Source organism: Aplysia californica, unplaced genomic scaffold (assembly GCF_000002075.1).
Source record: "Aplysia californica isolate F4 #8 unplaced genomic scaffold, AplCal3.0 scaffold00233, whole genome shotgun sequence".
NCBI lineage: Eukaryota > Metazoa > Mollusca > Gastropoda > Aplysiida > Aplysiidae > Aplysia > Aplysia californica.
In genome coordinates, this window is record NW_004797503.1 from 952,297 (window position 1) to 967,891 (window position 15,595).

At 40.3% G+C, this 15,595-nt stretch overlaps 1 protein-coding gene across 1 annotated transcript; it reads left to right on the forward strand.

Annotated features, from left to right (window-relative positions):
- Positions 1-540: 540 nt before the first annotated feature.
- LOC101855497 lies at positions 541-1,017 on the forward strand. The gene has a single exon (XM_005100036.1). It carries the CDS (start codon positions 541-543, stop codon positions 1,015-1,017), a length of 477 nt encoding a protein of 158 aa, XP_005100093.1.
- Positions 1,018-15,595: the final 14,578 nt, after the last annotated feature.

Here is a 15,595-nt window from a genome sequence, read left to right on the forward strand (position 1 = left end):
AAGGCGTTGGACAGCAAGTTGATTGAAAGTGATCTCCACATCCTCAACATATCCACCATGACAAGACTATCTCAAAGAACTGGTGAACAGGACTCCAATATTATTGTTCTGGCCCTGATCAAAACAGGTGGCGAAGCTTATACACAATGGAGTGTACAGGCAGATCACGGAAGCAACCACCTGTCATGCTCAGTTCTTATATCAAAGGATGGAAAGACAGTGAGACAAAAGGTCAATAGAGTGTTTAAATACAAACCAGACAATAATGTGAAGGACAAGTCAGGAAGGACTATCCAAACTGATGAGGAGAAAGGAAGGGCTTTCCTGGACAGATTCATACACCAAACACACCAGAGAAATATTGACTCAATAAAAGAAGTTGAAAGAGATGTTTCCAGTGTGCTGACGCCAGACATGTATGCAAACTACTAGGAAGCGATATCTACAGAAGAGGTTTCCAGAACAATGCAACATGCCAAAGAGAGTACTGGAGGGGCGGATTGTGTAAGATATTGCCACATGAAATAAGCAGATAATGAGATGATTGAAGAAATGATGAAAGACTTCAACAAGAGCATTAGCACTGGTAAAATCTCTGAAGACTGGTTTCACAGCTGGTTGATACCAATCCCCAAACTAGTAAAAGACCACTCAGTTGCCGGACGAATATCAGCACACTTACAGAAGAAGTCCCAGTTGCCAAATGAGCTTGGCAGCTATAGACCCCATCGAGAAACTGCGGTGAATGCGGTTGTCATGGCCTACGACATCTATGAAGGCTTTCAGCAGCGGAAGGAAACAGTTGTGACGACACTTGATCTTGAGGTTGCTTACAACCGAGTCGACTATGAATGTTTGATCGACCGTCTCCTGGAATTTGATGTAGACATATGGCTAATGAGATGGGTAGCAGCAGCCCTAGTGGAGAGAAAAATTGCCCTGAGACAGGGTGTATTGACTTCAAATTCGGTATCAATTGCTCCAGGACTGCCAAGGACAAATGCGTCTTTGGAGTGAACGAACTCACATTTTTGGGTCACCACTTGGTAAGACTGGAATTTCTCCTCAAGTTGATAAGATTCAAGCAGTTGAAAATGCTGCCTCACCAACATCAGTTTCGGAACTGAAATCCTTCTTAGAAATGACACAGTTTCTCTCTCGATACACCAAAGGTTATGCTACCATTACAGAACCATTGCGCAAACTAATACGGAAAACCAGCCTTGGGAATGTGGGAAAAACACACAAAAACATGCGTTCAATTTGCTCAAAGCGCAGCTTCTCAATGTTAAAGTAATGGCTTACTTTGACCCAAGAAAAAAAACACCGAGATTTGTGTCGATGTTTCACCATGTGGCCTCGGAGCCATGATGACTCAAGATGGCAGAGTGTTATGCTATGCCAACAGAATTTTGTCGCCAATGGAAGCTCGTTACTCTCAAACAGACAGAGAAATGCTCGCTGTAGTGCATGGAGTTGACCAATTTCACATTTACCTTTACGGATCAACATTCTCAGTCACTACTGACCATAAACCTCTCTTAGGCATCATGAAAAGCATCAAACCACGTACCTCACGAATAGAGCGATGGAGACCAAGACTCATGCCCTATGATTTCGCGATCAAATATTCACCAGGTTGCAATGAACGCAACCAAGCTGACTACCTGAGTAGACAACCATACACAACACCAGAGAGAGACAACGCTGGCGAACGTTACATCAACTATATAACAAAAGCGTCTGTTCCAAAAGCAATGTCTCTGGATGATGTTAAACATGCGACGAAAGCAGGCACACAACTCCAAATGGTTATGAACGACATCAAGTCAGGAATTAGACTAATGAGCGACTGTCTTCCTTTGAAAACACCAAGGACGAGTTATCTATCCTAAGACAACAGTGCCTCATTATGCCTCCGTCCTTACAAAGACACGTAGTTTCATTCGCCCACGCATCTGCCCAGGGCATAGTTAAACTAAGCAACTGATCAGAGAAAAAGTTTGGTTTCCTGGCATTGACAAAGTAGGGGAAGAACAAGTATAGAAATGCCTGCCATGACAAGCTGCACACAGGGAACAAACAGAGGGAGCCCCTGTGGATGACACCTCTCCCAAATTGTCCACGCGAAGAGTTGTCAGTTGATTTCGCTGGTCCATTTCCAACACGTCAATACCTGCTTCTTGTGATCGATGATTACAGCTGATTCCCATAAGTAGAGATCGTCCACTCTACCTCAGCCAAAGTAGCCAACCAGAAGCTAAACCAAATGTCTGCAAGATTCGGGCCTCTCGTTAAAAGCTCAGAATGTTCGTCCTTTAGTCAAGAGGCAGGATTCCATTATCGCAAGATCACACCTTTGTAGCCGGAGGCAAACGGCGAGGCTAAGCGTTTCATTAGATCGATCACAAAATTCGCCCGTTCTTGTATGGCCAAAACGTCTAACTGGAAAGAGGAACTCCCCAGTTTTCCCAAACAGTACAGGGCAACGCCACACAGTTCTACAAAAATGCTACCTCACGAAGAACTCACTGGATGGAAAATGCGAACATTCCTCGCAGAGATATTATCACAAACCACCTCAAGAAATGGTAATCAATCACTCTCCATGAACGACGTAAGGTCAAAACAAAAGGATTACGCAGATGACCTCTGTAAAACACGTCACCACAACATCAATACTGGTGACACAATATTGGTTCGCCAACTAAAGAAAAGCAAACTCTCGCCACCCTTTAGCGTTGATTTTCTTGTCGTTGAAGACGCGAAAGGGAGTATGATCACGGCACGTCGTGGCAAGCAACAAGTTGTGAGAAACTCATCCCACTTCAAATATCTTCATGGTGGCAACACTTTTGATCAAATTGGGGAAGAAGAGGACAAGGATGAAGTAACACAACCGTCTCACCATCATACTACACAGTCAGAAGTGTACAAAAGCCAACGATGCGAATCGGAAGAGTCAACAGGTTCGCAGATCAGGCAATCTAGCTCACCACCAGAGGCAGAGTTCCTTTACTCTCCTCAACACTCTCGTTCACACCAACAGACAAACGCACCACCAATTATAACTAAGAGTGGCAGTGTTGTGAAAGTGCCTGACAGATATAAACCTTAGGCATAATTGATATGGGCTATGTAGCGTTACACAACAACAGCACACACATAATTACTGTATTGCTAGGCATCATCAGACACTAATTTAATATCTTAGAAGAGAGAGTAATTTTCGAGTACTAGTTAAGTTAGCAAACACAAATAAATGACCATTCTTAAGAATATTGCAGAGATACAGATGTAATGCAGAAATTTTAAGTCCAAACGCAGAAAGTGTGCAGTGAATACATAATGCAGACATTTTACGTTGAGACACAAGAACTGTGCTGAGGACGTTTACAGTGAATAACCTACATAATTATCATGATTTATGTTTTTCTGTTGATTTGTTTTATTCCAAAGAAAGGGAGGGGTGTTGCGTTGTCCCTGTCAAACATGCTTAAGGGAGTAAACCCAATAAGTCAGTGTCCAATTGTCCTCGTCAATTATTCTTTGTGATCACCCGTAACTGTCGTGAGTTGTTTTCGTCTTTTCGTAGTGATTGCCCTTGTCAGTGTTGTGAGCAGTATACAAACACAAGACCATGAGGAGAGTGTCTCTTCCGAGCAGTAAACTGCCTACCCCGACCAGATGTGCTTGTCATTGAATTTTATACCGCCCTGTCGTACATACTGCGGACACAGGCAATAAAAACTTCAGTAGCAGACTTTGTTGAACAGACTTATCTCCAGACTCCCACAAATAAGCACTCATGTCCACCAGACATTGCAAAATGTGGCTATTTTGCTGAGTTCATGATTTTGTTTCATACAGTTTCATCCTTCTCAATCCCCAATACGTGTTCCCTTCGGCCTTTTCTCCTCACCCTATACCTCCCTCTTCCTCTTCCTCCTCCTCGTCCTCCTCCTCCTTCTCTTCTTCCTTCTTCATATTTTCTATTTCACCAATTCATTATCTTTATCCATTTTTTCAGTTCTCCTCCTCCGCCCCCATACAGAACTTCGAGAAATTAATGACTATGAAATTGACAGTCAGGTCGACACTGCTTGGGGAAGTCTTCTGCTTGTCCTCCATAGTGGTTGATCTCGAGCCTTTGATACTATCGAAGGTTTTCCCACTCACTTGGTTTTTCAAACATCCCCAACGGTGAAATTCCAGTGAACTCAGGTGTGGATTCTTTCGGTGATTTATCGCTGAATAGTTTTGTCGTCATGAAAAGCAGCCCTATCTTGCCGAAAGTTCTGGTTCTGTTTCCTTTCTTCATCAAATTATAGTCTAAAGCTTTTCCAGAACTTTGGTAGGACGACGAGATATCCGTCAGAGCTCGCTGAATCACGGACCGCCCAAACCTTTTAAAGAGGTTTTTTTTTACAGGCTGCCTACCGCTTCTTACTCGGGACTTTAGAATTATCTTCTTATCTTCTATGGACCCAAACCTTTCAAGATGTGCCGCCCATTTTAGAGTGGACCTTTTGCCAGGAACATTATGTTGGTTACAGATACCTATTCCGTATACCCGAGCAAATAGCGCAGAGGTCGATTTGGGAGATTTCGTTTGCTGAAAAAATCTTACCAGCAAAAGCTTTGTGTTCGGGGGGTAAACTGCTTTATCATCTTTCCGTTTTGCATCAGCAATGACCTTTTTAAAAGATATAATCCCGGTGTATGTTCTAACTCTTGGTCAATTTTGATGTTAATTGAACCATAAGCAAAAAAGTTATTAACATATTTCTTTGAACGAGTTTTTTTCTAGTCTGCTGTTAGGTGTCCCAATCAATAATAAAAGAGGTGAGGCAGTTATGGAAGCCCAAGTTCATGAATTCAAATAACGAGATTGGGAATTACGTGTAGACATAATATGTACACATGTGTATAGGTCAATTTGGGATAGACTAGGAGCATCTTTCAACCCAGACCAACGTCTATGATGTAGCGGCTTAGCTCTTCATTGTAGTATACAGAAGACCTCATGTCGATTCCTTTGTAGGGAGAATGTTTATCAAGTATCTCAGTCTTTCTGCTTAGTGTTTGTATCTCTCTCAACCTAGATGGCTCTGAAACCCATGATCGGAGTCTGCATTGTCTAAACTGTGTCAGCGAGGAGTGAAAACAACTACTTTTTTATTTCTCAACCCCCCCCCCCCCCGAAATAGACCAACCTCTTCGTGGTTGGGGGGGGGGGGGATAGTACTCTTCGAATAGGAAAAGAAAAAGAGGAAGCTAACGGATCAAGGTGTGACCCCGAAAAGAGACATATTACTTTACTATGTATCTTACTCTTTCTATTTATTGTCTTTATTGTTTTACTTTATTACATTTATTAACTTTTCTTTTCTCCTCTCTCCATCGACAACCTTTCTATGACCTGGAGTTGGGACGGTATTGGTGGGGTGGAAAGCAGAGGTTCATTGTCAGCATTGTACTGGATGTGACTTTACGTAGGGAATACCCAACTACATACATGTATTAAGCATGCACTTATCGGAGAGCCATATGACTGCGGAGAAGGTGCAGAGACCATTTGCGTCTTGCTTGTTGACAGCATTATCATCTGGGATCTGCCATGCCTTCCCCTGCCCCCATCTCTCGGATGAGAGGACTTGGTTGCTCTGGTAGGAGGGCGAAAAATTTAGCTTCCAATTGGTATGATTATTACTATTAGTATTATTATTATTATATTATAATGTTTGTATTTCAGCAACACACAGCAACTATGCTCTTAATAGCGTCTTTCTCTTCTTTATCTCCCCAAACAACTTCTCAAATATAATACAACAGACACCAACATACCCATTCAGTTTTCTTACAATCTCTCTGTGATGGAGTTGGGTTTTTGTTTGTGGCATTGCACCTACAACCACTGCTTTTCGTTTTAGTAAGAGTTTTAGGGCACTTGCAACACAATAAGGTCATATAAGTGTCGAAGATTAGAGGTGTTACAAGAGAGTAACAAACACAAAATAGGAGGAGAAGGAGAGATGAGGACGATAGACGTTTGATAGGAAAGAAGAAGCAAACCACACCAGAGCACCCGCCAACCACCCACTTTTTTTTTCTTTTTGACATACTCATCATATATTCGCCATGAGCCACCACTACTTTATCTCCTACCCCGGGATGGAAAGAAAATCACAGAACCACCAGTTTTAGATGCTATTCAGAAATAATAGAATCCCATATGAGCTGAGACGCCGCTTCGGTAATCAAGGTCTCCCCCAGGTCTTAGTGGGCAACCAAGCTGGCCTGGTGGATGGTTATTGGAAGAAAAAGAAAATCAGAAAGCAGAGGATTTCTCACCCGCACCAATTTATGAGGCGATTTGGATGCCTTATGCAAGCGTATCAAGAACCTCATGGACCACATCTGTATTGACAAGGCGTTCAAGAATTTCTCGCCATTAGTCGTTGTGTATTATGTTTATCGGTCCCTTCAACACTGTAAGGGTATTTAAGAGACTGGACTTTCGAATTCAACGGACATCTCCGAAATGATCGAACTGTGTGGGTTTAGAGCATTATAGTAGTCCCAAAACACCCCCATAATTGAGAACTTTCCTTTGGGGATTCAATCTAGGGCCATCTGTTCCACAACTCAGCTAATGGAGCGTCCCAGAACTTCTGTGTAGGATGTTAGAGCAAAGGTTAAAATGTATATCAAACTTGTAATGAATTAAGTTTCAATTTTAGCTATATTGAGACATAAGCAAAACTCAAACTAAGGCCTCGGAGTAAAGGAAATCTGGGACATGTTCAAGACTTGTAATACAACTGTATGGCATGATGTCTGTGAAAAGATAAAGTCTTATCACCTAAAGGTGAACCTCCAAGAGATTGTTTTACTTGATAAAAACTAAACATAAAAGAGGAAGTCTGTCTAGTTATTAATGTGTCAACATGTCAGGGATCAAGAAAGACTTGACACCCGCCCCCTCCCCAACCGCCCCTATTGATTTTTCTTTTACTACTCAGGGTCCGCCCCAAAGTCCGTCTGCATTTCGTTCCACTTAAAATCTGGTTGGAGAGCCGCCTGTCTGCACCACACATTGGTGAATCTTCTCTTCGTCTCCGGCTCTCCTTTTCTCTTGCTATCTCATGCGTGTTAGAATTACTTACTTACTTTTACTTTACTTTTTTCTTCCGCTTGTACCAGTTCGTGTCGCGGGGAGACACAGGCGTCTGTCTGCAGCAAGGCGAGTGGCCTGCAGGAGTGACATTCCGTGAGCTCTGAAGGTGTCAGCCACAGAGTCACTCCATCGTAGCCTTGGTCTTCCTCTGGCTTTCCATCCAGAATATTTAGTGTTGTATGCTCTCAGAGCTGGATGGTTAGAATTACATTCCGACAAAGAGACACGCTTTCCGGAAAAGACACAATGAAAATAGCAATGAAGCTAAAGCAGCAGCAACGGTGACCTATGGAGAGCGTTAACTCAAGTCATGAACGATGCAATTAATGTAGAACCTCGGTTAAAGAACAAAAGAAACTGTGTAGGAGTTTGAGTATCCCCAGGAGCACAAGAGGCAGCTGGCTGTAGAAATAATATGTCAGGAATATGCAGGGCTATCAAAATAACGTAACTTTCAAACTGAAGTTATATGCCTTTTAGAACCAGAAATTAGTTCTTCTTACTTATGATTTGGTTTTCTAAATCTTTTACGTAGAAGTAATCAAGAGTCGTACTTCTCTGACTCTGACTGTCAAGGCAAACCTGGAATGAGTGGGGCGTAATGTCTCTGCAGAAAGACGAGGGCATTCAGAGAATTGATCGAATGTCAGAAAATGTGAGCCCCTATAATAAAGAAAAACCCTTGATAATTGTCACCAGAGATTTCATTGTTCTCATATATAATATAACGGGTTTAGCCATTTTGGTGTATCACAAGTTTCTTAGTTTATTGCTAATTCCCTCAAAAATCGTCAATTTTATTTTTAATTTCTGTCAAGATCTACCTGCACTTAGTTCTTTTTCAAGGTATTCTTTTGGTCGTAAAATAGTCTTTGAAGGTGCTTGATCTCGACAAGCAATCGGAAGCGTACTCAGAAGAAGAAGAAGAAGAAGAAGAAGAAGAAGAAGAAGAAGAAGAAGAAGAAGAAGAAGAAGAAGAAGAAGAAGAAGAAGAAGAAGAAGAAGAAGAAGAAGAAGAAGAAGAAGAAGAAGAAGAAGAAGAAGAAGAAGAAGAAGAAGAAGAAGAAGAAGAAGAAGTGTGTGTATGTGTGTGTTTGTGTGTGTGTGTGTCGAGGAGTGGGGGGGGGGGGGGTAGGGGTAAAAAGGAAAAAAAGAATGACGTTGGGATCAGTGGGAGATGAGTGGTAAGAGAGACAATGCCATATCCCTTATTTTGAATGCAGTCAATGACAAACGATAAATAGAAAAACTGTACATGGGGGATGTTAGAAAACAAACGGTTTATGTCTGACTTCAACGCCGTTTGAATAAGTCAATGACAGATCGTACAAGAAACGAAACATGTTTTAATTATTATATGTATGAAAGAATGCTTTGTGATTTTGTGTCTAACATGTTGTGTTTAACGTTTGATTACCAATTCATAGTCTCTAATGATCTTAAATCAACGATATTTAGTCTGAACTCTAAAGATTCTGAGATACGTTAAAGCCAGCCTATACTAACATTTCACAAGCCAATTTATGAACTTCTTTAATAGTATTCCTACTCCATTATAGTCAAAGCCATCGAAAGAAATTAGGTAGTTACTACTAATAAACCTTGTTTAATAATTACACAGTGTTATAAAACATAATCTCTTAATCTGCTTCACTTGCCTCTTTTCAATATGATTGTCCATAACTATAACGGATTTTTTAAGAAGCACAATTAGAGATTATCAAGTGCCACATGACCAACATTTCGTGAATATTTTTTAAAACAAGTTTATCTTTTGCGTTCTCCTTTTTAAACAAATTTTTCTAAAGCCAAGAATGAGCGTAATCAGAAGATAAGAAGAGTGGTTTGTTTTTTTATTTGTTTTTACTTTTGTTTTTGTTTTATATTTTAGTAAAGTAGGTTAGTCTCCAGATTTTTGAGGATGCATAACTATTTCTTTTTTTTTAAAGTGGGCCTGAAAACGAAGCCTGCATAAAATACAAGTTTTGTTTTTTATTCTTTTTTATTATGTGACGCGTGCTCAATATCAGAGGTTGACAAATGCAACTACGGAAGCCTGAAATTTGAAGAAAGCTTAGTCGGTAGGATCTCTATATAAATACACCGTGTGCCAGGAGCAAACCAACAAACCTTTCCTCAAGAACTTTTCATCGGAGCTCAAGATCCGCGCAGAGGTATGTATATCGGGTCGGGGGCAAAGAAACACCCGGAACTGGAGTCAACAATTTACTTCTTGTTTTAAAAAAAAGAAGACTAATAAGCATGTCTGACTGATCAAAGAATAGAACATGAAAATCTTCTATGGACTGACGTAGTGTTGTAGTTGTTTCTTATTTTTAATAAGAAGAGACGCCCCTTAATAGTTTTATTCAGCATTTTTGCAGAATCCCCCCCCTCTCTCCTTCCCCCGCTAAACAAATATATCTCTCCAGGCAAGTTTTGTTCCATAGATATGCAATATGACACACATACCAATTCGTTCAGTTCTGTGTCAATTAATCATCGCGCTCTGCTGACTGCAAGTTATACCAGAGTGTCTCCATATAAATACTCTGCTTGCCAGATTGTTTGAGAACATAGATGTACTCATGTGTGTTTGATTGATTATTCGCTCTTCTCATTAAGGTAAACACGTATAAACATGTGTGAGTGCGTGTGTGCATGTGTGTGTATGTTTGAGTGTATGTGTGTGTGTGTGTGTGTGTGTGTGTGTGTGTGTGTGTGTGTGTGTGTGTGATCTGTACATTGCACAACATCGCTATAATTTCTTATTTATTGCAGATATCAAAATGAAAGCTGTGGCACTCCTGATGGTTATTGCTCATGTGGCACTTGGAGATAGTCCCGATCCCACCAAAGTTTGCGCGCCGGACCAACTCAGCGCCACAGAATTCAATCTGATGGATGCTGTGAGTTTTCGTTTGTAGTAACGAACTCGTTCCGTTGTCACCCTGTGAACTTTGCGTACAATGCCTGTTCCTTGTGAAATCGAACATAGTATTGTTGCTTATTTTTAACAGTGAATCTATAATGGTTTGTTATTTGGAAGTACAATTTCTCTTGTTAAGACAACGGTCTCCGCCGACAACGCTTTAAGATATTTAAATGTTCTATTTCTTTCTCCACAGTCTTTTGCTAACGTGACAATTGACTTTTCAAAAAAGAGGTCCTCCAGACTTGAAAATGGAGTTAGGACTGTTGTTGACTTTGCAAACGTAAGTATTTCGTCAGGGAACCTTCTTGGTGGTATTTTTTTTTATTGATATATTAATCATTTCCTTTCTCGGAAACTTAATGAAAGCTCCTTATTTGGTGGCTTTTTGTGAAATTAAATAAATGTTAACTTTTGTTTCATTATACCACACGAAAAAGGAGAGGAAAGGCCATTTTGTGTCGGATGCAATTTGACATAACGATACAACACACCCTTAAAGGATTCCTGACTCAACAGAAAAACGAAGGAAATATCTTTCGAGAACTTCTCTAAAGAATCTCTTATCCACAGCTAATATTAACAAAAAACTTGATTTATTCATAAACACCATTGGTCTGAAAAAAAATATAGATAAATTACAAATGTGAGGCACTGATTTTAACAAATGAATTTTATCGTGACTTTAACAACTTCAAGCTGTGCAGTGAACGTCCATAAAATAATTTACTAACTCAATTCCCATATCCTCTTATGACTTCATGCAATTGCAAGAGCTGTAAAACTCTTACTAATACACAACAAATATGTACTCTATGATTGGTTCACGAATTGGATTCTTTTTTCATTGGTTTAAGCGTTTGCTGGGGTATAATAGTCAGGCCCTTAAAGTCTACACACTTTTTATTCTTTAAATATGTTTTTTTTAAAGAAGGGCTTTAGTTTGGTTTTGAAAAAGGTATAGGGGAGGGGGGGGGCTTTGTCGTTGTCGATTTTTTTGAGTGTTGTAATTTTTCGAGCTGCTCCTTCCAGCTCCAGAACAGAAGTACAAAACCAAGTAAAACCTTAAAACAATGAAAGCAGCAACATAAACAGAAACTTAACTGTTAAAACAATCATCAGCGCCCAAGAACGGAGATAGATTTTTTTAGAAGGTTACGGTGTCCTAACCCAAAATTGCTCTTGAAATACTGATGTACAATAAATCCCATGACTTGTTTAGACAAGCACAAAGCTCGAGCTGTGACTCGAGACATTAACTGAGTCTGGCGTTATATTATTCTGTAAGTTGCTCTGCATCAGAAAAGATAAACAATGTGAAGCTGAAAATAGTATGACGGCAAATTATAGAAAGAACATTTTCCTTACATATGAAGTCTTCTCAGACATGAATTTTTACCCAGTTGGATACAAAGAAACCTGTTGGTACTGTCAATTTCGAAACTTGTTTACCATGTATGACTCATATGGTTAAAGTGAGGAATTCCATTTTGTTTCTTTATAAGTGTCGCAGTTGTTCCTTTATCTTGAGTTTAGTTAGTCGACCATCCTTCTTGTTCCTTCATATCACAACACTGTTTCTATGTTGCGGATTGCGTGTGCACAGTTGTAACAACCCTCCCTAAATACATGTAAGTGTTTTTACTCCTTCATCTATTTAATTTAGATCATTTAATAGGTAGGCTTCGACCCTACCGGTCACGGCCAACCTGAACTGATAGGGATACAATATTCCAGCATTAAGCCCGATATACTCCGAAAAAATCATCCCCTTATGGGAATCGTACTCGTGTGTTCTGCGTCCGATCCGACGTTGAAATGTCTGATCACTACTCCACAAATGCAGAAAATCCCCTTAAAACCGTTTTTCCCCCAGCCTAAAAAAGGTACCAAGGAAATTGAACCCGTGACGTGACTAATAATGAAATTTTACAATGAAATCTGTTTCGAGTCTACATGAGTTTGGACTATGCAGCAGAAGCCCCTGGTTCGAATTCTTGACTAAAAAGTACTGAACTCAAGTAGTCTTGTGCAAATTTTAAGGCCCTCAACCGCTGAACACGTATGACATACTTTAATGAAGACAATTACAATAAAAAGACATATTATGATCTATTTCCTGGATCTCCACAGCTCAAGTCATATGTTATTGACAGCAAAGGCTGCACATCAAGCCCTGCTTCTCCATCGCAACTGTTCTTCCAATGCACCCCAGGTACTGTTCCAATAGGCCTACTTACAAATCTTAATAGAAACATATTACTACATGGAATTGATTGTATAACGCAAATTCCCGCTAACAGCAAGCTCTATCCATTTCATAATCTACGATATTACATAATATTATTATTACCCAAGCAGATCTGCTGACATTCTAAAACAATTTCAGCTGCCTCATGAGTATAGAGTGCAGGCTGCCGTTTTACAAGCGATAAAAACAAAGACAAACTGGCAAGATCTATCACTGTCTATGGCTTGTACCTATTCACACCTGGTTAAAGTAAGGAGTATTTGCGTAAATTTCCTTTAACTTACATTTGAAGTAGTATTACGAGGAGGTGGAGGATCAAGAAATCTTTGGTCTTAATATGAAGGAATAAAGATAGAGCTTTGTAAACTGGCCCACATACTTTCATTTCTCTACATAGTGACCATGCAGAGTAAAACATTTCTGTCACATCTCTTTGACCTTCAAAGGTCTCTCAGAAAAAAATGACCCAGAATTGGCCCCGAATCGGTCTTCGTCAGCTTCAATGGCGTCCTCGTTGTCATAGAAACGACGTCCTTTCAGTGATTATTTAAGATTAGGAAACAGAAAAAAGTCTGAAGGAGCTAGGTGTAGTGAGTAAGCTGAGTATAGCAGGATTTAAAAGCTGCACTGTTTTGCTGTCTGCGCCGCTTGTTGTGCAAAGTGCGCAGGGGCATTGTTGTGCAGTTGGAGGCTAGGACCCCATTATGGAGTTTCCCATGCTCTTTTTCTCACCATTTCGGACCAAAATGTATCAGCAAACCCTAACAGTAGCCCCTTGTGACTGTTTTTAAATATTCCAGGTAGTCATTCATGATGATACCTTCACAATCTCAGAAACACGACAGCACGACCTTTCCACTTGACAGTGTTACCTTTGCCTTCTTTGCTGAGGGATAAGAAGAGGTTTTCCCTTGCATGGAGGACATTTTTGTGTTCGGGATAAAAATGATAAATCGATGTTTCATCCATAGCCACCATGTCTTTAAAGAAATTTGTGTCATTGGACTCAATTCGAAGGAAATTTTGGCAGGATTCAACCCTCTGCTTCTCTTGCTCACTTGTCAAAAGGAGGGGTACCCACCGTGCAGACACCTTATTCATGTTAAGATGGTCATGGAGAATCGTTTAAATTGACCCTACACTGATTTCCATTTCACTTGAGAGCTGTTTTACAGTTATGTCGGCCTTGTAAAATCAGTTTCTTCACTACGGATACATTCTCTTTAGTTACCACAAAGGATGGGCACCCTTCACGATCTTCATCCATCACCGACATGAATTTAGATTTGAATTTTCTTACCCAAAATGTCACAATATTATAATGATGACATTTGTCAATATAAATATAGAAAATTTCATGAAAAATGTTCGAAGGGGATTGTCGTTCCAAGTGTAAAACTTGATAACTAAGCGATATTAAACAGGCTCCATTGCACAGCTTCAGCAAAGAAAAACCAAACGTTTTTGTGATGGTTTCATTGATCACACTGACTAGTGCCTTATTATTGTTGGATTGTCTCGAAATTTTGCGTGCTGTGTTCCAAAGAAACTGACTAAAGGCTGGCGAAATTTCACTACTCTACCATAATTCTTCCATACCTAGACAAAGACTTATTGTACCCCCCTTGTAGTAGTAGCAGCAGCAGCAGCAGCAGCAGCAGCAGCAGCAGCAGCAGCAGCAGCAGCAGCAGCAGCCGCAGCAGCAGCAACAGCAGCAGCAGCAGTAGTTGTAGTAGTAGTAGTAGTAGTAGTAGTAGTAGTAGTAGTAGTAGTAGTAGTAGTAGTAGTAGTAGTAGTAGTTGTTGTTGTTGTTGTTGTAGTAGTTGTTGTTGTTGTTGTTGTTGTTGTTGTTGTTGTTGTAGAAGTAGATTGGAAGACAACATAGCAGAATGGGCAGGGACAAGTAAAGTAAGTACTAGTAGTAGTAGTAGTAACAGTAGTAGCTTTTCATTATTAATATTATAATCTATCATTACTAAACTATTATCATTGATACTTTTTTGCCTCATATAGCTACGGCAAAGTATGCCGGCCAATGGACGTTCGGCGTTGCGTCTCCAAAAAATCTGGACTTATGGTCAATTAACTTAGGGACCTTCAACCTCACACTGCTTATCGATACTACTCCAGGTGTCGGCTCCTACCCCGTGTTGAGAAAACTCTACAGTAAGTAAATGAATGCCTTATGATTTTTTTCTCACAATGTTCCGCTCACAGAGGCCAGCTTCTAGCTTTAACGTGTGTGTAGCTGTGTGTTTTGATGGTAAAATTGTGAGTTTGTATGTGTGTGTGTGTGTGTATGTGTGTGTGTGTGTGTGTGTGTGTGTGTGTGTGTGTGTGTGTGTGCGTGCGTGAATGTGTGCCAAGGTATATATGTGTTTGAGTGTGTCTGTGTGTGTTTGTTTATGTTTGTGAATGTGCTAATGTCAGCTTGGATATGGCACGTGTGCTCGTATGTGGATATCTTTGTTTTGAATATGTATGTGATATTACCTCATCATAGCATACGAATGAGTAAGCAAACAAACTGGGAAAACTGCTCTGAAGGTTGTTTCAACGCACTTTAATCAGGTCTAGAATATTATTACAGCCTGGAACATCCGAGTCATACATCGTAAATAAAACAGAACGGGGGATTTCAACAATTCTTTTCTATTATTCTCCAGCTCCATCCGGATTCACTATCAGTCTTCTGGAGAATGCCAGACCAACCATATCTGATCCCTCTGTCCTCGACATCCCAAATGACTGCACGGAAGCCCCCGTTGTTGGTTAAATATTCTAAACCAAACGGAAGTTCATGTCATTTGCATTTGTCGAGTATTAAAGACGTGAATTACACTTTGCCTTGTTTGAGAATTGATGTACGTTAGCATTTACTTACGTGTTTGCCAATAGGATGTTGATAAAGTTTACGCCTTCGAGTTCTGTTTAGGAAGGTGAACAAAAGGAAGAAATTACAATTTCTGCTTCTTTCTATCTATGTTGAGGGTGGACTTTCAATCTACTCAGCTTTTTTGTCTGTCATCAAAATGTATTTGAGATTAAATGTGTCCACTGTATGGATGGTTTTAGCAATGTACGTGTAGTGTTAAGCGCATAGAGCTTGTTGTCGTGTTGACATTGGGGGGGGGGGGCAAATGCAGAAAAAGAAGGGGGGTTAGGGTCGGTAGATATTTGATAGGAAAGAAAAAACGACACCACAGCACCCACCAGTCACCCACAAACTCCT